This window comes from Eupeodes corollae, chromosome 3 (genome assembly GCF_945859685.1).
Source record: "Eupeodes corollae chromosome 3, idEupCoro1.1, whole genome shotgun sequence".
In the NCBI taxonomy this organism is placed as follows: domain Eukaryota; kingdom Metazoa; phylum Arthropoda; class Insecta; order Diptera; family Syrphidae; genus Eupeodes; species Eupeodes corollae.
Genome location: NC_079149.1, coordinates 6,130,232 through 6,155,057, shown reverse-complemented (window position 1 = coordinate 6,155,057; position 24,826 = coordinate 6,130,232). Strand labels below are relative to the sequence as shown.

General features: G+C 32.5%; 1 protein-coding gene across 4 annotated transcripts; it reads left to right on the top strand.

Annotated features, from left to right (window-relative positions):
- Positions 1-2,413: 2,413 nt before the first annotated feature.
- On the top strand, positions 2,414-21,396 carry LOC129952212 (histidine decarboxylase). Of its 4 annotated transcripts, none has more exons than XM_056064696.1 (11): positions 2,414-3,062; positions 15,257-15,835; positions 15,912-16,021; positions 16,306-16,359; positions 16,429-16,604; positions 16,674-16,942; positions 17,002-17,265; positions 18,902-19,047; positions 19,235-19,286; positions 19,354-19,504; positions 19,778-19,917. In XM_056064696.1, exons 1-11 carry the CDS (start codon positions 3,035-3,037, stop codon positions 19,782-19,784), a joined length of 1,836 nt encoding a protein of 611 aa, XP_055920671.1. In that variant the 5' UTR covers positions 2,414-3,034; the 3' UTR covers positions 19,785-19,917. The 4 variants fall into 4 exon arrangements, with proteins under 4 accessions (XP_055920671.1, XP_055920672.1, XP_055920669.1 ...); XM_056064694.1 differs by having other exon boundaries at positions 2,418-3,062; positions 19,354-19,491; positions 19,778-21,396; XM_056064695.1 differs by lacking the exon at positions 2,414-3,062 and adding an exon at positions 12,127-12,388 and having other exon boundaries at positions 19,354-19,491; positions 19,778-21,396.
- Positions 21,397-24,826: the final 3,430 nt, after the last annotated feature.

Genomic DNA, 24,826 nt, shown 5'->3' with positions numbered 1-24,826 from the left:
TATCAAATCATTTTAAAAATCAAGTACAATAATCTTACTTTCTCCAAAACGATGTTAAGATTTACTTCACTGTCCGGTATAATTAACCATGGAATCACCAGGGGATCTATTGTTGCAAAAACCGCACTGTCGATCATTATGAAGCTTTCGGTCTTTGAGATATTTCTTGAGCTAATAATTAATCATCGATTCAAAGAAAAAAGGGGCGTAATCGGCTGATATTATAGCAGTAGGAGGATTCGCCTTTGTTGGGTATGAGCTCGAAAAATGTTGTTTTCCATCCACTTGGAACGAGACCTAAAGAGTAAGATAAATTTAAAGCTTACGCACAGGTTTTGTCAGTATTTTGAAAAACATGTGTTCAGAATAATAGCGAGCGATCGGATTTATGAGTGTTGAGATCTTCAAGGATTCCAGCTTCAGTACGAGTGTGAAAGAAGATTCTTCCTATAAAATCATTTACGGAGTCATAATACTCTCTGGCAGATTTGAATTTGAATTGACGTCGATTAGTGAAGCTTTCTTTAAAGAGCTAAAAATATTTTTTTTAAATGAACTTTTTATGTTTAAAACTTGAAAATTGTTTTGGGTATGTTGTTTTTTTAGTACTTATAGGTTTGGTTAAAAAACTAAAATAGTTTTTGAAAATCTGAATGCAAATGTAAACATTTTAGATCATAAAACTTTACGTAGACAATATTACAGTTTCTCCGAAAAAATAAGGTATGTAAATCGGTCTTTAGTTTTTCGCTTTAAAAAAAAACAAGATCAGAAAAAAATTAAAAACAAAATCATAAAAATATAAAGAGCTGTTTTTGAAAAATTAGAATTTTTGATTTTACCTAGAAATTTTTATCAGGTCTAAAAAGTTCCTATATTGCACAAGTAGAAAGGGATGAGTTGGAAAGATTCTGTTCATGTATATAACTTTTAATTATAGAAATGAAAAGTGCAATGACAGCGAAAAATTGAGCGTTGAAAAGTATTTCCATTCGATTAGTACGGCTTAATAACAAAACTCATAGTTCGATGAAGTTTAATTAACAATTTTTCATGTACATACTTTCATATGTTCATATGTAAATAAAATCGGAATTCATTTTAAATTGAGCTTAACGGACTGATTTTTATAAATTTCGCATGGCAAGCTTATGAAGATTGTAAAAATCAGGCGCTGCAAAAAATACCCTAAACAAAATTTGTAAGTTTTAAATAAATAAATTAACAATGAAATAAATAATTTTTTAAAAATCAAATAAAAACTTAGATTTTACAAATCAAAAATATATGATGTTAATGGAAAATTCACCAACATGTGAATATTAGGCACTATTTCAATTTGATTTCAATTTCTATTCTAACTTGTAGAAACTTTTTTATATCAATTTAGGCCTTCCTTTTTTATTTTAACTAAAGAAAAAATATTTAGAGTGAAAGTAATGAACATTGTTTCAAACACCAAATATGGACCACAACATATTTCTTTAAATCATATTTGTAAATGTTTAGCAATTTTATTTTGCATGTTCTCTATTTTGATTTTATATAAAAAAGGGTAATATACGCTTACATTTTCAATGACGTCAAATTAAAAAGTCTGGATGTCCCCAAGGTCGAACCAACATAGATCCCTGTTAAAAATCCTTTCCTAACAAAAGTAGTAAAACAAAAACATATTACAGAAATTGCTTCTTCTTCATCCTGATTGGCAGAAAACTCCCTCTTCTAGTTTAGAGAAGAATTCTCTGTGTCCAATGAAGTGGTTGTGTTTTCATTTTCAGCATCCTTTTCTGTTTCTTTTTTTCTTTGAGGGTATCCTCAAAAGTGAATGTTAGTCCTTGATGGTAAATTTCAATTCACTTGGGGAATGAGATTCACTCCCGATTGTTTTCCTATAAAAGAGCAAGGATTTCACTTACTTTGTCAGTTATTTTGTGTTAGTCTATTGTGTCATTTCAAGATTGAACTTTTGTTTAGTATAAAACTTTTATTTTTTATAATCGTCATTTCAGCCGAGATCTGTGTGTGTTTTGATAAACTGTCATTGTTTTTTAAGATATTAAGTTCAAAAAATGAACCTTTTTATATTCTTTCTCATTTTTTATTTTCACTATAAAAAATCCCTTAATTTTATAAATAATAAAAAAGTCTTCAACATATGAAAAACCTTTATCCAATAGTGTGTGGTACACTTTCAAAATTAACAACTTGCATTACATTTGTTACCACTCTTATGCTGTTTTATTTTATTTTACCCATCAATGAATATTGAAACCTTACAAAAATCCACCACAACTAAGGTGCATAACGATTTGTTAGTTCCACAGACACCACCACTTCTTCTTCTTGCCACAGCAACAAACTACCCTTTTTTAGTTTTAAGTCGTTCCTCTATACCTTGCAAGCAAAATTTTTCAATTGCGAAATTTAGTTTCATCGTGGTTTGCTATTAATTTATTAGTCTTGCGGTGATACTCGTTTATTTGTTCTAATTTTTCTATACTTCCAAAATGAGTAAAATTTTAAATAAGAAAAATTTAAAAATTATTAAAAAACCTTAAGAGTTATAAAGACGAAAAATGCACAATAAAAAATTACTATCGTGAAGATTTAGAAGGCGAGTTTTCGGTCTAACTTTTCCAGTCGTCTAAATTAACCTTTGTTCCCAGTTTATGTAATTAATTTATCTACGTTCCTATAACAGTTATAGTTATCTCCTGCATAGTTTGTCAAGAATGATTTATGATCATAACGACTTCATAATGCTCTCAAACCCAGCCTAAAAATATACTCTGTTTTTTTCTGGATTCAGAAGATTTTGAATTTTAATTGTGTTGAAAATTATTACATATCATTAGGAAATTAAAGATTTTTATTCGTTACTTTCAAAATTCCTTTTTTTTTTTAATTGTTCAATAATATAAAATATATTTTTAACTGACTTTTTAAAATTTCCATAAAACAAAATTAAAAAAAAAAGTGACTTAGTGAAGGTTTCCAATAAATCAATAAAAATTAAAACCAGTTGGCAGACATGGATTTTAGAGAATATCGTAGACGTGGTGAGTATAATTTTTGTTTTAAGTTGTATTTTATTCACCACAAGCACTTATAATTATTTCACTTACGTATTATGTTTAACATTAACATTGATGGGTGTATAAATCCTTGGCGCGTGGCAGATAACATTCAGTGTCGATTACTTACCAATATGTCTCTTCTTTTATGAAGTGAAGACTGTTTTTCATTTGCGACAGAAAACTGGTATCAAAGAAATATCGACCTAAACTGACAAATTACATTTTAAAATATTCTATAGAAATAAAAATAAAAATAAAAACTGATGTTGATAAGAAAAAGGGAATATGTTGTTGCAAATAACTGTAACTGAATTAAAGCATCTAATATTAAGACAATAGCTCTTATTTGAAAAACAAATTTTAAAACTAGAAAAAGTGCGTGTACATCCGAGTCTTTCATAAGGTTTTTGATTTTTTTTTATTGGAAACTGTCATAATTTGTTTGGCTGAATAATATACAAACATTTATTTATAATAAAATCGTTTTAACTCTTTTTATTAAATTTCCAAAATATCTTCAAATAATATGCAAAATACGGACATTTTTGATTCCATTGATTTTTAAAGTGTATCATTGGACAGAAATTGACGAAACGCAAACCATTTGTCATTTGCATATATTTATAATGAAGAATTTTGCTATACAGAAAGTAAATTGAAAGTCGTTTAAATGGTTTCTTTTTACAAGTTGTTTTACGTTTGCTACGACAACAAAAGGAGAAATGTTTTTTTTTTAACATTATTTGTTCTGTCCAAAACTTTAAAATATCTGATAATTTTGCAGTCTAAAATCACCCTAACTTTGTTAAAATGTATTCTTTGGCTTAGAGTCCCACCACTTAATTTAGATTTGGTAAATTCTGTAACATTCTCCCATGAGCTCTATTTCAGACTTAGTGCCAATATGAGGTTCAGAGAATTTTTGTTCAGGTGCACACCAAGAATATGAAATGCCTTATCCAATTGTTTTGATATTCGAACATTTGAAGTTCATGATATTTAGATATAAGAAAATGTCGAAAACTTTTCGATAAAACTGAATAATATTCGTGAAAAACTTAATTTATACACCATCAACGCTCTCTTAAAAGTGCTCTTATATTCGAATAAGTGGGGGGAGGGGTAAAAAGGGGGTCAAAACAGATTTTTCAAATTACTTTAAAAAAAAAATATATGAAAGTATTGCATTCGTAAATAATGTTAAACTCGGGATTTAATGCAACAATTGTAGAGAAGTCGAAAACAGTGTATCAGGCTTTTCTTTCTGTCTGTCTGTCTGTACGCTGCCCTTTACCGTAATTTCTGTATTCCATTGGGTTAAAACTTGCATATCACAAGAATCAGTAGAGATATCGACGTACAATAGATCATTGTGTGTATGTAAATGTGTAGATGCAGAAATCGCTTTATAAATAATTAAGTGTGTGTTTTTTAGCTGACTCCAAAAATACCACAAACGCTAGCGACTTAATTGAAATTGTATATTATTTAACTTGACGTGATACCAAATTATTCTAATTTTGACAATAAAAAATAATTAATGTTTTTTTTATAAATCGACAAAATAAAACTAAAAAAATATTTTTCATCTCGAAAATTGCGAAACAAAATCATATTCTTCCAAAGTAATTTTTAAACGTTTTTGACATCTGGACATCTTGAAAAAAAATTCAGTTTTAATATTGTTTTTGCAATAAAAATAAAAATAAATAAACAAGGTGGCGCAACAGTCCGTTTGAGAACTAGGGCCTAGTGACTGACAACTGTCAACCATTCCTGTGTGCGAGTACTGTTGTCAGGGATGGCATTGACCTACAGTTTTAAGCCGAATCCGAAAGGCAAATTTGAGAAACAACTTTTCATGACAAAAATTACTCTCAGAGAATTTGTCAATTCCTCGCAAGAGGCAGAAGAACATTTTTAGGTGGCCTAGGCAGGGATAGAAAGCAAGACCTTTCGCATGACAGTCCAACGCACTTTTTTATATTTTTTTTTAAATCATTTTTATTAATTCATTCTTAAACCTATCTTAAAGCAAAAATTCATAAAACTAGCCTTATTAACTATAACTTACAACTAATTTGAGTCCCATGCGGACTCTCTAAGTTAAACTATAACACTTAACACTAATGCCTTTCGGCCCTAAGATTTATTTTACTTCAATTTAATTTTTATTTATTTTTTTTTATTTATTAGAAAATTTGAGAAAAAAAAAATAATATCAAGATTCCTTTTTTATTTTTATTTAAAACTACTTAAAATAAGGTCCTTAATATAAAACTTTAAGCTAACTTAAACTACTTAAAACTAGGACAACCACAGCAGCAAATCTAACTATCCAACATTTTTTGTTTTTCATATTTTGTTGGCTTTTTTCGGACAACCATAAACGATCATTGGCCGTATGAAGGCCATGTAGGAAATTACCTTCACTCTGGGGTCAAGTCAACTGCTGTAAAACAGCCGTTTCGTCAGAGCGAAGGCTCCTCTGGCCCTATGGTCAGTCTGTCAAAATACAAATATTGATATAACCAAATCCCGAGGTACTTCACTACTAAACTTTTGTTCACTAATCGCTGCCCGTGAAGATCAACGATACCCATCTTGCGCCAATTCTTGCACGTATCCCTCGTGGCCCAACGGAATCCGGAACAGAATTGTCTCCAAATTCTGGACATTTATTTTCAGTTTCCAGTCGTCGCAATATCCTGAATCTTGTCGGAATCACGCTGTAAGAGAATTCTAATAACTCCAACCTTTCGGGCCGTTCTGTACGCAATTAGATCGTCGGCGTACGGAATTGCCTTTGTAAGACTATCTATCAGATCGCTGGTGTTAATGCTGAAGAGAATCGGCGAATTCACCGGTCCCTGTTGAAGAACATTTTTAATTAAGAATGTTGTGGTAGAAGTTACATTGCCACTTTTGACATCTAACTTTCTACCGTTAAGCATATCATAAAGTATATACAACAATGGCTTGCTTATGCCAAGACTGCTCAGTTTTAGGTAAAGTCCCTCTAACAATACTGTGTCAAAGGCCTTTTCAAAATCAACCAGAACAGCACCTGTGCATTGTTGTTTTGATTTATTCGATATTCGATGGATATCAGAAACGAGTTTAGACGCAGCATGAATTGTGTCATGACCCGCCTTGAACCCGAACTGTTTATCCGGAATTATTTTGTTGTCCGCAGCCCACTTAGTCAGAGCCCTATTAATGATTTTTTCGAAAACTTTGCTGGTGCTCGGAAGAAGACTTATCGACCGAAGATTTGACGGGTTAGAGTTGTCCTTTTCCTTTTTCGGGAGAGGATGAACCTAAGCGGTCTTCCAATGCACTGAATAATATGCATTCTTCAGTCCATTGTTGAAGAATGTGGTGTAAATGTCAATTGCTTCCATCGGTTAATGTCTTAGTACAACGTTGGATATACCATCGACACCTGCTGACTTCTTATTTTTTATTGAATTGAAGATGAGCTGAAGCTCAACCTTCGTCACTAACAAGGGACTTGCTCCCGTTTGCTCGGCGATTATGGCATTAGCCAAGGAATCGTCATTTAACCGCATGAAACCGCGGTTCTCAGATCGCCATTGTGCCATATCATTTTGATGGTAAAAGTGATTAAGTAGGGCTCTGTTTTCCAGGTTGTGATTTTGGCGAATGCTAACATTCACCTTGTACACTTGCTGGAAAGCAGCTCCCAACGCCTCCACACTCCCACACTCCTTTTAAATGTTGTTTTTCCAACACTTTTTACAACTTTATGAGTCCTATATTATAAAGACAACAAAAATTTCTCCTGTCGAAGATAAGAGGGGAGTGTTGAAAAGTATGAGAGTATTATGAGTGAAGGACTTCATAAGAAGTTGACCTTTGTCGGAATTTTATTTCTAAGAAAGAACCTTGTATTTTCTATAAGTTTAAGACTTCTGCTATTTTAAGAATATATAAAATATTGCACTTGTTTGATTTAAATATAGTTTTTTAAACTCTTACTCTTAACTTCAAAATTGTTAATATTTTTTTCATATTTTAAAAAATATTTTTGTTAAATTTTAAACAATAAAAACGATACATTCTGTTTCTGACAAAACTTTTTTTTTAAATAAATAAGCATATAGCTACATTACGCATTTAAAATAATATGCTCATGAAATTTTTATTCATAACTATTAAATTTTAATTTGTATGACCCCATTTTTTTTTAAATATTAGCTCTTACTAATATTTTATTTATAAATATATTAAAAATCTTAGTCTGATGACCTAGACATACATTTTAAGAAGCTGTAAAAAAAAACAATCTACAACAAAATTTTATATTTTTATATTTTCTGCGTCATTAATATTTTATTTTCGTAAAGAAAAACACAGCAGTAGTAAAAAACATTCTTAAAAACGAAGAAATAATATGATTAGCATTTAGATCACCGCCACACCCCTTTTTTGAATTAAAAAAAAACACCCATATTTATCCTTATATGTAGAAGGAAATTATTAATTTTAAAATAGCTACTTTCTATTTTTTGAGGTTTTTGCAACTTATTTCATAATATTCTGATAACATCAAAAAAAGAAATTATTATTTAAAAATGTAATGTGTTCTTGAATCTGATGAATTTAGCCGGCAATTGATTTAATAAAACAAAAAAAATGCAGTAGACTTACTTTACTACTTATGGGATTACTTATGAGTCAAGTTTATTATCAAGTTTAAAGTTAAGGAAACGTTTTATGTTTTATTACCAGCATCAGAATAAACTTTATAAACCTGCAAACACGCAAGATTTAGCATTTCCCATATTAAACTGCTTTTTTTTCTCTTTAAACCTAGATGTCTATAATATCAATTTACTATTATTATGGGTATTAATATGATAAATATACATTATGCCAAAATTATACAAACCAGATGGAAAAGAAATAACAAAATTTAATGCATTCATTTTTGTCTTTAATATTTTGCTATTTTTTTAATCTTTTCAAAATACTATCTTGGTATTTTTTTGTTTAATGCATAATTTTATAGAAGAATTATGTTAAAAGTTAATTCATAAACTCGTCTAGTCTAGCCTTTTTGTCGTAGATCACTTAATATATGTATATAGTATTTATTATTGATGTATCGTAAATATTTAGGCAAAAGATTTCATATCGGAGTCGCAAAATATTGCTCGTAGTTTTAACGTGTAGCAAAATTATTAGAATCCTTAAAAATTTGCTTTGTGTATAAAGTCACCAAAACTTCCAGTTTCCAGGAAATTTGTCACCCAATAAAATAAAGCTATAATTGGTTGTATTGTGCAGCTTGTTGTCCTGACTGATAACTTCATATTCCAACACTTCCACCTGCAGCATCAAAAACGTTTTCGCTCTGATTGAATTTCTTAGCGATAACTTGCGTAGTCGGTCAATTAAAATTCATTCTCTACCTTTTTAGTAAGTTTTAATTAATTTTGATACGTTATGTTTCTTGTTAGAAGATCCTTTATTGCATATGATAAACAATCAACTATTTTTATGACACTTCAAATGACAGCTGAGATTGACAGGTGTCAAATGCCAGCACTGCAAACTTGATAATACGAATTCGATTACAAGAAAGAAACTGTACTGCACATCAGTTAATAGATACATTTCAGGTAAATGTATGGCAGATGAACTCGCTAGGAACGGTAGAGTCCATCCTACCACGTTTGGCACATACTGGCATACTAATCGCTACTTCTAAATTGTTGCTAATGCAAGACACTGTAGGCAGGCACGTGGTGGAATAGCATCACCACGTGTCAGGTCACAAAAAAACAGCTGGCTAACACTAGATTCAAAGCGATCAAGGTGCTTGATATCTCTAAGCCGATCGCATATAAGATAATAGGTATCATAACCGGACACAAGCACGCCACGTGGTTAAGCTTGTTCTCAAATGAATTTTGCAGAAGCTATGTGGACGAGGAACAGGAGGAAACAGTTCTTCATCTTCTCTGTACATGCCCTGCTCTCGATCGAACACGCAAGAATTACCTAAACGATATAAATATAAATAAAATAAATAAATTAGGTGGCAAAACAGTCCATGAAGAACCAGTCCCTAGTGACTTACAACCCTCAACCATTCCTGTGTGCGAGAAATGTTGTCAGGGATGGAAGGGACCTACAGTTTATATGCCAAATCTGAACGGATAATTGCACTTTTCATGACAAGAATTACTTTTGGAGAATTTGTCAATTCCTCTCAAGAGGCAGTACCCGTGAAAACTTTTTTTTTTAATTAAGGTGTCATACGCAGGGATTGAACCCAAGACCCCTTGCATGACAGTCCAACGCAACAACCATCACGCTTCGGGTACTGCAACGATCTAAATCATATCAACATAATCAGCCTCTCACGTTCATCATGGATAGCCACTTTAGCCTAACTGATCACTTCTCATTTTTCCTATTTAAAAAGATTTTATTTTTGCAATGAGCCAAACTATCATTGAAGAATGTTTAAAAGTTTACAAACAATAAAATTTAAGTTTGAGCTGTTTTTTTGTGGAAATATTGGGAATGTTTAACTAATTTTGTCGGTTTGTCTGTACCTTTGATACAATAATAAGAAAGCAGAAAGTGTGCCTGACAACACAAAGAAAAATTCTAACAATAGAAGAGGCCGACGAAACCCAAGTTAAGCATTCCATCCACCCCCCCCCCCAACTGGAAACATAAAAATATCAAACATAAATTGCAATAATTTCTGATCCCATCCAATCCTTCGTGTACATTCAATATTGGGCTTCAAGTAATTTTCCAATAGAAACTCTGTTTCTGAAACTGTGATAAATAATCCTACCTCTTTTAAATCTGTTTCAATACCCAAATTGATCTTTATGTCTTGTCTGGAACTTCTGAAGACCTTGTAGCTCATCTTTAAATTAACTTATATCAATTAGCTAATTAGTCTTGACTCCACTCTTAAATTAGTAACAAGTGCTTAGTTTTATTTTTTTTAATACTTATTTTTGATCTCCAGAGTCTGTAGGCAAAGAATTTACGCAAAATCAAAAACAAGTCGTGTCTTATATAATCCAATCAAAAAACTTAAATGCATGCGTTATTTTATCAAAACGAAAGGAGACATGTCAGGAAGACTGCACTACACTACATATTCAATTTAACATATACTTAGCTTAGTTCAAGCTTTTTCTGCACAGATATTTTCAGTCATGAGGTAGAAGTTTACAAAAATGGTCATTTAGATTTAAAGTAGAGGTATTCTCATAGTTTCTTTTTCATTTCAACTACGAATTGAATGAGTCTATGTTAAGGTAACTACAAACTGAGTCTACTATCATTCTACACTTAAACATCCTTCAACAAGTTAAAAGTCTATTTATAGCAAACTCTCCTTAGCATTAGCACTTTTTTATGAAATTCTCCTGCTCTGACACCAATATTTAGATTTAAAGAATTCAGAAGAGTCATCGAAAACAGTCAACCTATTAAATTTGAAAAATTGAACCCATTAAAATTAATTCCAATGGGATTGCATATCGGTCAAAAACTCCTAATATAAATTTGTAAAATGAGTTCTAAAAATTCAACTTTTGTTTATAAGCTGAAATCTAACACTTTTGAAAAGAGCTCAGACCCCCTTTAAAAATTAATTCTTGATATAAATAAATTAGAAGAGATAGTTATGTCATCATTCACATTTCAACTGAAGGCAATTTTTTTTACTTTTATTGAAAGTTGTTAAATTACAAATTTTGTTTTAACAAATTCAAAACTTGAACTTTCTTATTATCTTAAAATTTGCAAATAATAATGATGAAGTTTATGATTTCAATCGCAGCCAATGATAAGTAATTTCAACGTGAATCTATTAAATTTAATTGGGTTGGGGTTGAAATACTGTTTGGATCATAAGACTGTATTTAAAATACTGCACCTCAAAACACTGTATTTCAAAATTCTGTGTATCAAAATGCGTACTTTCATACATTGTCAAAACGATTTGTATTTTTTAGCCTTATTAACAGCATGAAATACAGAATTTGAAAACAGAATACTTTTTTAAGAAAACATCATAATAATTTTTCATTAGGATAATGCTCTTATATTCTTCCCTTAAACAACAACACTTGTACATTTAATAATTCATAAGTCTTTGAAATAATGAAAACAAAAACAATATAAATTTCATCTTCTTCTTTTTTTGTCTTTATCATTTTTTCTTCTTAGTTATTTGTATCTCTATCACATTCTTACATAAATTGTTATTATGATAATCAACAATTTCACCAACCTAGTTGATCTGTCAAAACATCCAGTATTATGAGCTACAATATTTTGACAATACATCATTTTGAAACAAAGTATTTTAAATTTACCGTATTTTGAAATACAGAATATTGACCATACAGTATTATGAGCATATTGGAGGCTATCGGGTATAAAATTTCCCTCCGAATTCTCAACAAAGAAATGTTGGAATGAATGTAAATTCAACTTTTTCTATATGTAAGCTAAAATTGAACACATTGGAAAAGAGCCCAGGTCCCCTAAGAACTGAATTCTTGATATACATTAATAAATTGAAAAAGATGGTTATAACATTATTCACGTTTCAAATTTTTGAATATTGGAAAAATTCCTTAAAAAAATTTATTCGAGAAAGGCCGAATTATATCCCATTTTCTCAAATAGTTACTCATCTCTAAATTTCCCGAGTTTTGAAGTTTCTTTAATTAAACAAACATGTATAATATCGCAGATTTGTAGTTAAAAAATAACAAAAGCCCAGTTTACTCCTTAAATAATAAAAACAAGCTGACAAAACATAAAACATTTAAACAATATGAATTTTTTGTCACTTTATTTGGAATTTGTCACGTTATAAATTTTGTTTTAACAAATTCAAAACTTGCCCTTTTTGTTATCTAAAATTTGCAAATTTGCAAATAATATTCATAAAGTTTATTTATTCGATAGCCGCCGCCGATGATAAGCAATTTTAAAGTGGATCTATTAAATTTCATTCAGTCGACTTCTCAATCTCACCTGAATCACACTAAGTTTATCACTGTGCCATAAAAAAAGGCACTTGTGAATTTCTTAACTTGATAAGGATCAAATCCACAATTTACTAATGTGATGAAATAAAAAACAAATAAGATTTTATAAATCCTGTGAAAAAAAGAAACTAAACTAAAACTAAAAAGTGGTTATAAGATTTAAAAATTTCTTATAAACTAAAACTAAAAATTTTAACAACTTATTGACAGTAAAAATGGATTACAAAGAATATACCAAACGTGGTAAGTAAAATTACTATCCTTTTGTCCTTTTCGAGAAATTTATCGTGTTTCGTCAATATTTAGGTCTTTGACACTATTTTATGACATTTTTAATTCTCATTTCTCATACAAGGCTAAATATGAATTTTTAAAAATAAAAACAAAACAAATAATAAAATTTGTTACTTTTTGAAGGCAAACAAAAATATAAAATAAGCAAAATTTAGCATAGAAATTGTTTTAAAAGAAATAAAAGTTGAATTTTAAAAAAGTGAATTTTTGGCCTACTTAAAGTTTGTTATTGTAAAAGTTTAACATTCATTCGTATAGGTCTTAAAAAAATAGTTGTAATCAATGAAATTGGATGTCTATAACACGCTATAAGAGGTCTCTATTCGAGGCTATATAAGTTTGACGTTATTAGTAACCAATTAAGTTAATAAAAATTTATAATCATTTGATTGACATTATTTGTCTATACGATTGGGATTATCTTTTCCTAACTTGCACTATAAAGTATACATTATGTAACACTGTATTTTTGTAAACAAAATCTTTGGGAGCTTTGGTTTTGGAAGAGTAAAGTTGCTTACATCCAAATAGAAATAATATGCGCAACCGAGTCGCAGGAACTCACATAGAATCTGTTTCAAAATAGTGCCTACATATTAAGATTTAAAAGTATTCCTGCAAAAGAAGTTTATTTTTAAAAATTTAATATTTCCAAAAATCCATATTCTATTGATATTCTTATCAAAATCTTTAAAGTGAGTAAATAAATTTTTTTAGAAATAATTTAAAAACGAAATTATTTAAGAACTAACGCCTAGTGACTTACAACTCTCAACCATTCCCGTGTGCGAGTAATGTTGCCAAAGATGGAGGGGACCTTCAGTTTTAATCCAAATCCGAACGGCTTATTTGAGAAAGCACTTTTCATGACAAAAAATACTCTTGGAATATTTGTCAATTTGTCAGTTCCCGTGAAAAAAGTTAGGTGGCACAGGCAGGGATTGAACCCAAGACCCCTTGTATGTCTAACGCGCTAACCATCACTAAGTCGGTTCATTAGTTTCCCATAAAATTTTAAAATAATTGTTTCATTACTCCAAATACAGTAAATTCAAACGAAAACGAAGAATTTTAATTTTAGAAAACCTTTTTAAAAAAAATTTGACAGTCAATTATGTGAGCATTTTCGACAAAAGTCCAAATTAGAAAAAATTCGACAAAAGTCCAAATTAGAAAAATTGTCGAAGAGAAAACAATTTCTAGATTTAAATAAACGTAGCTTTAACGACGTTAATCTTAAAACGAACAAGATAATCCGAAAAGAGCAATGAATTAAAAGAGGTTATGGAAGTCCTGCATTTTCTTGAAACAGTCCCTAAAGGCGAGAGCCTACTGGAAAGCACAATTTTGCCCAACTAGTAAACAATAAAACACCACTTTATCACTTTGAAAAACTATACAAGATGCTCATCTACTTTTTTTGTACTTAGTCGAAATTAGATAAATCCTTTTGAAACTTTTTCTCTAGCCCACCTGGCCTTAACTCTCGAAACCAATCCTGAAGAATTGCTGAAGCAGATTTATTTTTCCACACCTTGATCGATTACCAAGGTTTTTCTTTTCTGAAAACTCCAACTAATTCACAATTAAATACTTCTTGGTTATCTCTCTTCATGAAACCTAGTTTAATTCATTGTGTCAATCTCACTTCTTTACATTATTATGTTATGACGTGATTCGTTGCGAAGCTCTTCAACTATTAGCAAAGCTCCGTTTTTAAACCCAATTTTACTTTCTGTCAATTTAGAAATCCCTTTTAAAAGCAATCATTCACAATGAAGTTAGCACAATGGACGTATTCAGCGCACCACCGTCCTCTTAAATTTAATATTTAATTGGGTGACGCAACAGTCCGTTTGAGAACTAGGGCCTAGTGACTGACAACTCTGACAACTCTCTCGTCCTGTGGCGAGTACTGTTTTCAGGGATGGAAGGGACTTTCAGTCTTAAGCCGAATCCGAATTGGAGAATTTGTCAATTCCTCGCCAGAGGCAGTACGCTTGAAAAAAACATTAGGTGGCAAGACCTCTCGCATGACAGTCCAACGCACTAACCATCATGCCACTACTACTACCACCACCGTCCACTACTCGATAAAAGTGAATCGAAAAACCAAATTTAAAAGACCTGTTTTAGTCCTATTCCCAAGATGCTTTGAATGCAGGCCTGTTCAAGGTTCGCTCTGACCTTTGCCATCATTTTGAAGCGGCATCTTAAAAGGAATTGTTAAAAAAGAGCAAGGAAACGAATAAGAAAGTTAAACTTTGCTGCCGTACATTTTACCACAACACACAATTGTCAAAATAAATGTTTTGCAATATGTCAAAATAAATTACTTGACAGCTCTCAAAATGGCTTCCATTTAAAGCAGTGTTTCCAACTTAATGTTGTTTACGAGTAAGTCTTAAACTATTGTTGCAGGTTACATAATTAAATTTGACTTTAAATAAATAAGATCCAAAAACACACACAGCTTCTTTTAACTCAACTTTATGACTTAAAATTAAATAAAATCAAGCCCGAATTGACAGGCTCTGTAAAAGGGTAAGCTACCAAAAGGCTTTATCCCACATAAATTCTTTTCAGTTAAACAAAACTTTTAAACCAGAAAATAATCGACTTCCATAAAACACATTCGTTTATTGGCTTCGTCTAAATAAACCCTCCGGGATTTGCAAAATTTCTTTATTATATTTAATTTATTGTGACTTATCCTTTATTCTCTGCATAAAACAGTTGGGAGTCCATTTTGATGACCAACAAAAACAACTGTAAAATCCATTTATGTTTCTATTTTCTTTCGTTCCATCCGTTTAGGCAAACAAATGGTCGACTACATAGCCGACTACTTGGAGAACATCCGTGACCGACGAGTTTATCCTGACGTCAAACCGGGCTACATGCGGAATCTTCTGCCCGAATCAGCTCCCATCGATGGTGAGAACTGGGATGCGATATTCAATGACGTCGAAAGAGTTATCATGCCTGGAGTTACGCACTGGCAAAGTCCCCATATGCATGCATACTTTCCGGCGTTAAATTCGTTTCCATCCCTGTTGGGCGATATGTTGGCCGATGCCATCAACTGTCTGGGCTTCACATGGGCCAGTTCGCCGGCTTGCACAGAGCTTGAGATAATCGTTATGAATTGGCTGGGCAAGATGATTGGACTTCCCGATGACTTCTTGCATTTAAACAACAACAGCAAAGGTGGAGGGGTCATTCAGACAACTGCGAGTGAATCGACTTTGGTTTGCCTGTTAGCCGGAAGGACGAGAGCTATCCAGAGCTTCCATGAACGCAGTCCCGGCTCGCAGGATGCCGAAATTAATGCCCGACTTGTTGCCTATTGCTCGGACCAATCCCATTCGAGTGTGGAGAAGGCAGCTCTAATTGGTAAGTCGCTTGTGATGTGATCCTTATTATTTAAGAATGACTCCCTTATTTTCTGTATATTTTAATCCTATAATAGGATTAGTCCGGATGAGGTACATTGAGTCGGATGAGAATCTCTCGATGCGGGGTGGTCCTTTGCGTGAGGCAATTGAAGATGACATCAGAGAGGGGTTGATTCCGTTTTGGGTGAGTTTTTTAAAAACAAGAATGCTAAGAAATTAATTTTGAAATAGTTTTGGTGGTGGATGGAAGATGGTTATGGGTATGGGTTTGGGTTGCGGGACACTCTGTTGAGTGACATTAAGGAGATTGTCTCCTGATGATAGTCCCGCAGGGATCTATTAGTTGTGAGGCGCATCAGTTGGTATACTTTAAAAAGCAATCCACTTGTTGCTGCTGTTGCTTCTAATTATATACAGAAATCTATCTTTCTCGGTGTTGAAGGTTTATAATATTTATTTTTGCAACAGGTTTGTGCTACATTGGGAACAACAGGGACATGCGCCTTTGACAATCTGGATGAGGTAAGAACTGATGACTTCTGTTCTGAATGAAAATGAAAAAAAGGATACAATTTGTTTTATTTTTTTAAGGTTGGACTTGTCTGTCGGGATTACAACTTGTGGCTTCATTTGGATGCTGCTTATGCTGGGAGTGCATTTATATGCCCGGAATATCGCTCCTGGCTAAGAGGAGTCGAGAGAGCTGATTCCATTGCATTCAATCCTTCCAAATGGTTGATGGTGCATTTTGATTGTACTGCTTTGTGGTAAGAATCTAAGAATAAGAAGATTTTTTCTCTAGTAGTTTATAAACTTTATTGTTTGTCGTTTTAAAGGGTCAAAGACAGTACAGCAGTTCATAGAACATTCAATGTTGAACCTCTTTATCTGCAACACGAGAACTCGGGCCTAGCTATTGACTACATGCATTGGCAGATCCCCTTGAGCAAACGCTTCCGATCTCTTAAGCTTTGGTTTGTCTTGAGGTCATTCGGAATCAAAGGTCTACAAAAACACATCAGAGAGGGTGTACGTCTGGCTCAGAAATTCGAAGCCCTTGTTGGTGCTGATCATCGTTTTGAAATTCCCGCTAAGAGACATTTAGGTAAGAAAAACGTAGAATGATTCCGAGCCTTTAACCTAAAACCTTGTTCTTCACTAAAGGAATGGTAGTCTTTCGTATCAAGGGAGAGAATGAAATCACCGAAAGACTCCTAAAACGTCTCAACCATCGAGGTAATCTACATTGTGTCCCAGCTTCAATCAAAGGAAAATATGTCATTCGATTTACCGTCACCTCAAGCCGCACCACATTGGATGACATTTTAAATGATTGGTCTGAGATTCGTCTTGTTGCTGGATTTGTTTTGGATGAAATGAAAATTGATATTGCTGCAACAGATCGATCAACTAAGGTTTCACTCAAAGGTAATAGTGCATCATTCCAAATTGACGATGGTGCAATTGTTGAAAAGGGAAATCTTAGTGCAGTGTTCGAGTACGTGTATTCCAGGGTCGTATTTACCTATAGACTATTTATACAACATCCAATTAGGTATAAGTTAATTTTTTCGGCATGGACTGATCATTGGTTTTAATATTTGAACACACATTTTTTTTTATTAACGTTATTTAATTTTTATTATTGTAGTACAATTTTAGTTTTTAGTTGAATTTTTGTTATTTTGTTATGTTGCTTATTTTTTTAGCAGACTAAAATAAAAAAAATCATATTTTATTTGTTTTGTTTTGTATTTTTATTATTTTTTGATAAATTTGTTTGGGATTATGGAAGTTTTAAGACTTTAAAGAATGGGGTTGTTTTTCAAATGTAACTTATTTTGCTGTAAGGCATTTGAATACTCAAAATGCTTGCTTGAGAAAGGTTCGTTGAATAAAATGGTCTTTAGTTCAGATTGGCGCCCAACGCAGGTCCATGTGCCATGTAAACTAAGATTTTCTATGGTTTTAAATAAAACTCTCGACATTTATTGTTTTTAATTTGAAATTATTCTACTCCATCAACACGTTTTTAAATACAGAAAAACTCGTTGCCCAATGTTACCTAAAAAGTAACGAAATAGAACAAACAGATTTTCAATATCCTTGAAAAATTCGAAAATATCAATTTAAGAATAAACAAATGTTACAATCAATTTTGCAGATAAAAAGAATATTGAAACATTTTTTCTTTGATTATTTGTTGTCTTCAATTGCAAGAAAAAACTTATTTAATATTATTTTCAGTTTTTAAAACTCATCAAAAACTTAATTTAGTATTTTCCAATAAGAGGTTTCATTTTAAACATCCCGCTTTCTAGCAAGTTGACACTTTTAAAGCTGTCATCTCCTGACATTTAATAGGAAAATATGTCATCTTTAAAGCTGTTATCTCTTGCAATTTAACAGGAACAAATCAAGTCAATACTAAAAATTAAATGTTAAATGCTTCAAAACTACATTTGAATTTTAAATATTCACCATAAAAATGTCGGTTACAGTTCGGAGCGCTGCAAGAATTTTTTTTTAAACGTTTTATTCTTAAGGTAATTACAACTGGGCTGGATTTATTGAAGTTATTAGGTACACACAGCCGCCAATTTACGAAATGGTCATGTAAAATTACATGAAATAGAATAGTGCTGCAACCTTAGCCGTGGGAATCACTTGGGTTAGGATTCATACAGTTGTAAATGACGTAACTTCTTTATTTACAATGAAATACAAATTATTTTGTTTCTCTTCAAAAATAAACGTTTTATTTAAATATCAAATTGAAACCTCTTATTGGAAAGCTTTATAACAAAGACTAATTGACTTATAAATTAGTCAAAGCTGCACCAAAAATGTTGGATTCAAGAGATGTAACCAAACTACTTTAATCACACTCAATTGGTTCCTGCAGGTGCAAGTCTGATATACATATATAAGTATTTACGGCCCTGGTATTTTTTGTTTACAATTTTTAATAGTTTTCCTCATAGTTTTCTGCATTTTCCTATCAAAATGTCAGCATAATTTTGTGTATTTAAATATTTAAACAATATCCAAATAAAAAACATAGAAACCAAGGAAAAAAGTGAAGCTTTTGGATCAAGTCTACTCCTAGCAAATTCACCAATGTCTCCAAAGATTGTCAATGGATCATTTGCTGCTCTCTTTGATGCTGATGATTTTTTGGCCAAAACTTATGCTGGCATAAGAATTGCGGTGAGTTAAATACATGAATATTTTTGGTTTTTGTTGTGTATTTCTCCCTAAAAGAAAAACAATATAGTCTGAGAAGCCTCCAATTGAAATACTCTTAAGTTATCAAAAGTTTACCTACAAGGGAATTCAAAATTTCACTTAATATCCCATTAACTAAGAAAAAAACATCACTTTTTTTTCATTTCAGCACCAAGAATCCCCATCTATGAGACGTAGAGTACGTGGTATTTTAATGTCTGGTAAGTGTAATCAGACCATTAATGTTTTTTGATTTTTTTTTGCAAAATTGTAAACTATTATTTTTAGGAAAACAATTCTCTTTGGACTCCCATATGGATATAGTCGTACAAACATGCTTGGATTCATCTACAACATCGTCAACCACTACAACTTCCAGTAAAACCCCAAACCCTATAAACGAGGACAACGAAGACGGTTGGGAAGGTACGAAGGGCAGGTATTGTAACTCATCTCATTTTCATCAATTTAATTGGATGCACTTTTGTTGTAATTTTGTCGTTTCTATAATTTTTGGTTATAACCTTTTTTTATTCAAATAGATCTATCGTTAGAATAAAAAGACCGTTAACTTCTTATAGTAGAAGATAGAAAAAGAAATTTTGAAAAATTCGATGTTATTCCATGTTGTGCGTATTAACTTTCGTTGTTGTTGTTGAAGTAAAACATAGAAAATTCAAACTCATATCAAATAATTTCTATAACTTCATAGCTTATGAGTCGTTGGGTACACCACCCAGAACTCCACCACCTATGATTTCACCGCTTATCATGACACCCAGCAACAGTTACAACAAAATCTACTACTCAACGGCTACGGCTCATCCAATGAATACGACTACATTAACGACGCAAACATCGCATCCTCTGATAACACTGTCGCCGGTCGGGCAGTGCGATGTGGTTCGAACCCCGACTAAGAAACCACCCAATACTCTAACCCTTCCCACAAGAAACAGCTACATTATCGATAATACAGTTTTTATGCATAATTTGGAGACTTCGATGTCGTTTACTCGTTGTTATGGCATCTCCCCCGATTCGACCAGTCATCGATGTGCTTTGGTCATGGCATCGGCGACTCCATCGCCTCTCATCACCCCCAGCCATAATCGCATGTTCTTTCAGAAATCATCAAAATCTAGCAGTAGCAGCAGTGGCAGTTTGCCCAGTCCCCCTGGAGTCTGTCGTACTAATGGCGGTTCGAAAAGGAAGAGTGTTTACCTATACAGTTCGGATGGCAGGCAGAATTCGGTGAGGACGCAGTTCAAGCAGCAGGAAGAGATTGTGTATCATGGTAAACGGTATTTGGATCCTGTGACAGAGCCAAACCCTGAAGATTGTGCATTTGTCAACGATGGCTTTCGGGGTATTTCGATGGCCACTCAACACCACTATCGTTCGAATGACTTTGGTTGCACCATGCTTCCGGGCATATCTGAAGCCGAAAGTCCGGGTGCGGTGGACTGGGAAGCGGTACGGTCGAATTTTCGAGGAGATAGAGCTAGAATTCGTCGGGGTAGTAGTTTTCCTAAATTTCGTCTTCGAATCAACGATGAACATGGAAATCGTATTAAAAGTTCATTTGAAACGTCACCAACGCCATCGGATGGCGGCACGCCAATGACACCGGAAAAGATTGTCGAGACCACACTGACCAAATGGTTCTCGACTGACAGAGGTAGTGAGGATAAATCAGAAGAAGATACAATTGTGTCTAAGGACGGCTGGTCAATTGAATCTCCTGATGATGACAACAAAGAAAATAAAGAAGAAAAAGGTGATGATGGAAAAGTGTGCCGCAAGTGTGGACATAGTTCATCAAATGAACAAGATAACGAATCCTCTTCATCTTCCTCTTGATATCTACTTATTTAAGTTTCAATTTAATATAAATGTTGTATTAGGATAAGAAATTTATCTTTAATCCACTTTGAAGGCCAAGTCCCTTTGTTGGAATGGACTACTTTTCGACTGGATTATTTGTTATAGCTTTTGTTCAACTTAAGTTTATCAAATTCAAAGCTAAAAATTTAAATATTTTTATAAATGTTAGAGTGATGTAAATTTTATTTTAGATCTTAAGGGAAGAAGATGTATAAAATTGTATTTTCAAAACTGCTGTGCTATCAATAACTGGTGGATAAATAATAATAACATAAATATCTTTCATTTAAGTAAAAAAATTAAATTTTAAGATAAATAACTTTAAACTGTGTTAACATTCGAAAAGAAAACTGCATAATATATTTGATGGATAAACTGTAGCTATTCTAATTTTAAAACAAATAAATACTGGTAACTATTATTTACTGTGTGATTTCAAAAATTCACTTTGTATTTATTTATTTATTCATTTACGGAATGCTTAAAACAATAAGAACGTTCTTAATATTAGAAATGTGACGTTTTTTTAGGAAAGCAACATATTTTATTATGTTCATCAGCTTTTCACATCGTGAGAAAACAAAAGTTTTAAAGGAATTAGGATTTGTTGTAATAGGATTTGTATGTAATAGTTTGTACTCTAGAGACCCAAAAATATTATGTTGAATTGATTCAATGAGTTTTCTATGCATTTCATGATAGGGAGTCCATACCTGCGAAGCATATACAAGATGAGGAAGAAAGAGTAACATAGGGATCATTGAACTCATTTGCCCAGCGTTTTATAAAACCAAGCAGAGAACTTGCTTTTTTAACAATAAAATTAATGTGATGTGTAAATTCTAAGTTGGAACAGAAGTGAACATTGAAATCTATAAATGTGGAGACGTGACAGAGTTTTTGCTGTGATATACAACAGTCAAATACGCTACTGATTAGTTTTTAGTAAAAGTTATCGTCTGGCATTTCAAAGGGTTGAGTGAAGGTCTGTTTTTCCTACACCAATGTCGGCTTGTAAAAGAATACGATCATGGCTGAACTTTATTATTTTAAAAATCTTCATGTCATCAGCAAAAATGAGAAGCTCACTTAAGCGTAGACATGACGATAAATTGTTAATAGACAGAACAGAAAAGGGCCATGATGGCGGCTTTCCTGGGGAACACCAGATTGAGCAACAAAAGGTTCAGAATGACAATTTCTAAATTTTACTTCGAAGGATCTGTTTTGAAGGTATGATTTGATCCAAGCTAAAAAAAATGGTGGAAAACCAAGAGTTTTAAGTTTAAATAAAATAATTACGTGGCTAAGTTAGTTAAAAGCTTTAGAAAAGTTAGTATATACACAGTAAAATCTAAAGCTTTTGAACATTTGTTTGAAAGTGAGGAAATTTGTTACGGTTGATCTTTTATTCACAAAACCATGAAGCTTTTCGCAAATGAGATTCTTACTAAAAAACGCTACACTTTCACAAACAACTTGTTCAAACATTTTAGGAATGCAAGAAAGCTTTGCAATGGGCCTGTAGTTGCTTATATCCGACTCGTTACCTTTCCTGAAAATTGGTGTTAGAAATGACTTCTTCGATATACTGGGAAATTTGCCTGTTTTTAGAGAAAGTTTGAATAAGAACGTAAGAAGTTCAACTAAATATTACTACACTTTTTTAATACTATCGTTGGAATACCATTGGGACCGGCTGAACACTCATTATTCAACGCAGATAAAAGATCAAGGACCGTACTCTCTAGCACAGGTATGTGAATACAGCTATTTACCAAAAAGGAGTGAAGATTATGAAAATATAATTCATCAACTTCTTGAGGGCTATTAACAAATGACTCACGGAAATTTTTTGTGAAAGCGTTACAGACATCAACAGTTTTATCTAATGATAGGTTCTTGTAAGTGAAGTTAACTGGAAAGCTATCTGATCTTTTATTTGAGTCTACAAAATTTCAAATTTTTTTAGGATTCTTTTTCAAAGAGGTGCCTATATCAGTAGCATAACAAGCATATACAAAATAAGAAAGAAACTTAAGTTGGTTAAAGAGTTCAAAATAATAAGAGAAGTTGATTGGAGACAGAGTTTTGTGTTCAGTAAGATGATTAATTAAGTCAAGAAAAATGTCCAATAGGGGGTGATATTTATCAACATTAGTAATTCCTTATCTAGATTCTAGAACAAGAGTACTACTAGTGTCAGAAGAAAATACTAAATCGAGAATTCGATTTTTTGTATTCTTAATACCGCTTGTTTGCTGTAAGTCAGTAAAAAGGATTGTATCGAGAAGAGATAGTGGCAATTATAAAGAAAAAAGAGAGGCTTAAAATCACCTAGAAGTAACATATTGGTTTCAGAGCTCGACAAGTTTATAAGATAGTCTATTGCCAAGGAGAGATCGTTATAAACAGACTCCAAACTTTTTGGAGGAATGTAGACGTTTAAAATAAAAATAGTCTTAGTCTGTACCATTATCTTTACATATACCAGTTCAATTGATACTTTAAATGGAAAATATACAAAAGAAGAGAAATATATATTTTTACCGCTATGAGAATGCTTTCAGAACCTTCCGCAGATTATTCTGTCGCGGTAAGTTTTGGGCACTTTGCAGAATATACAGAGTTTTCCCACCGTCATTTCATTTAAGATTCAATCATTTCCTCTTCCGTAAGGTAATTAGATTCAGTAATTAGCACAGGGCATTTGCCTAAGAAGTGAAAAACATCTTCTCTTTCGAGTTGGTGCTCCCTATGCGGTATATAGTTGAGATGCAGGGGCTCCCCTCGAAGTCTCAGCATAATAGAAATAACTTCCACACTGTTCTCATCTCTAAAATAGTTATTTGAGCCAAGGTTATGACAGAGGTGTTTGTAAATTTATCTATGAGTTGAATTTGAAGCTTCTTCAAGACTACGCAGTTTTTCATCAACTCTTGCAATTAATTTATACAGTTTAACAGTGTAATCATCAACGTTACCGAAGTCCAGATCCAGTGATATTTCACACCACAAAGCCAGATCGTACTATTATGCGGACCAACTACTTCTTTGATTGATTGCATAACGAACTTTGATGATGTAGTCTATATTTAGTTTTAAAGTTTGACTAAAAAGCGGTGATAGTCCAATTTCCTGCAAAACCATGTGCTGCGTAAAGCATAATAGACCTAGACACTGCTTTAAACACACAAAATTTTCTACTATGTGCTATGTTCTTATTCCGGAAGTTCCGATTGAATTTTTTGATTTCATAAGATGTCTTTCCATTGTAAAGCACATTCTAGGTAATTGAATTCTTTCACCACCTCAATCAAGTTCGTTTCGTAGCTCCATCTTTCGTTTGAGCAATTTCTTCCACCTCCGTTCTTGATAATCATTATAATCATTATTTTCGATTTACTTAAATTGACCTTACGATTTTACGTTACACAGTATCTATATGGAACTGGTTTATCATTAGTTGCAGTGATTGGGGTGAATTAAAAAACCAGCACAATGTCATCGACATAGAATGGGGATTTGATCGTTGCTCGCTGGGACGAATTCCACTCCTCCACCAATATTGGTGCTAAGGTCATCCACAAATAGCGCAAATAAAAGATGACTCAAAGCACACTTCTGCCGGACGCCTGTTGTAGTCTGAAACCATTCAGAAATTTCCTTTATATTCCAAACAGCGCTTAAGTGTCATTGTATTTTTGAGGACTTTACCAAATTTTCTGGACATCCTTTGTCCATTAAGTTTGTATACGAGAGCATTTCTGTTCACCGCATGAAACATTGCTTTAAAATCTACAAAGAAACAATAAAGTTCTTGTTTGCTTCGTTGGAAGTTTTCGGCAATGCTCTTAAGGAAAAACATTTGGTC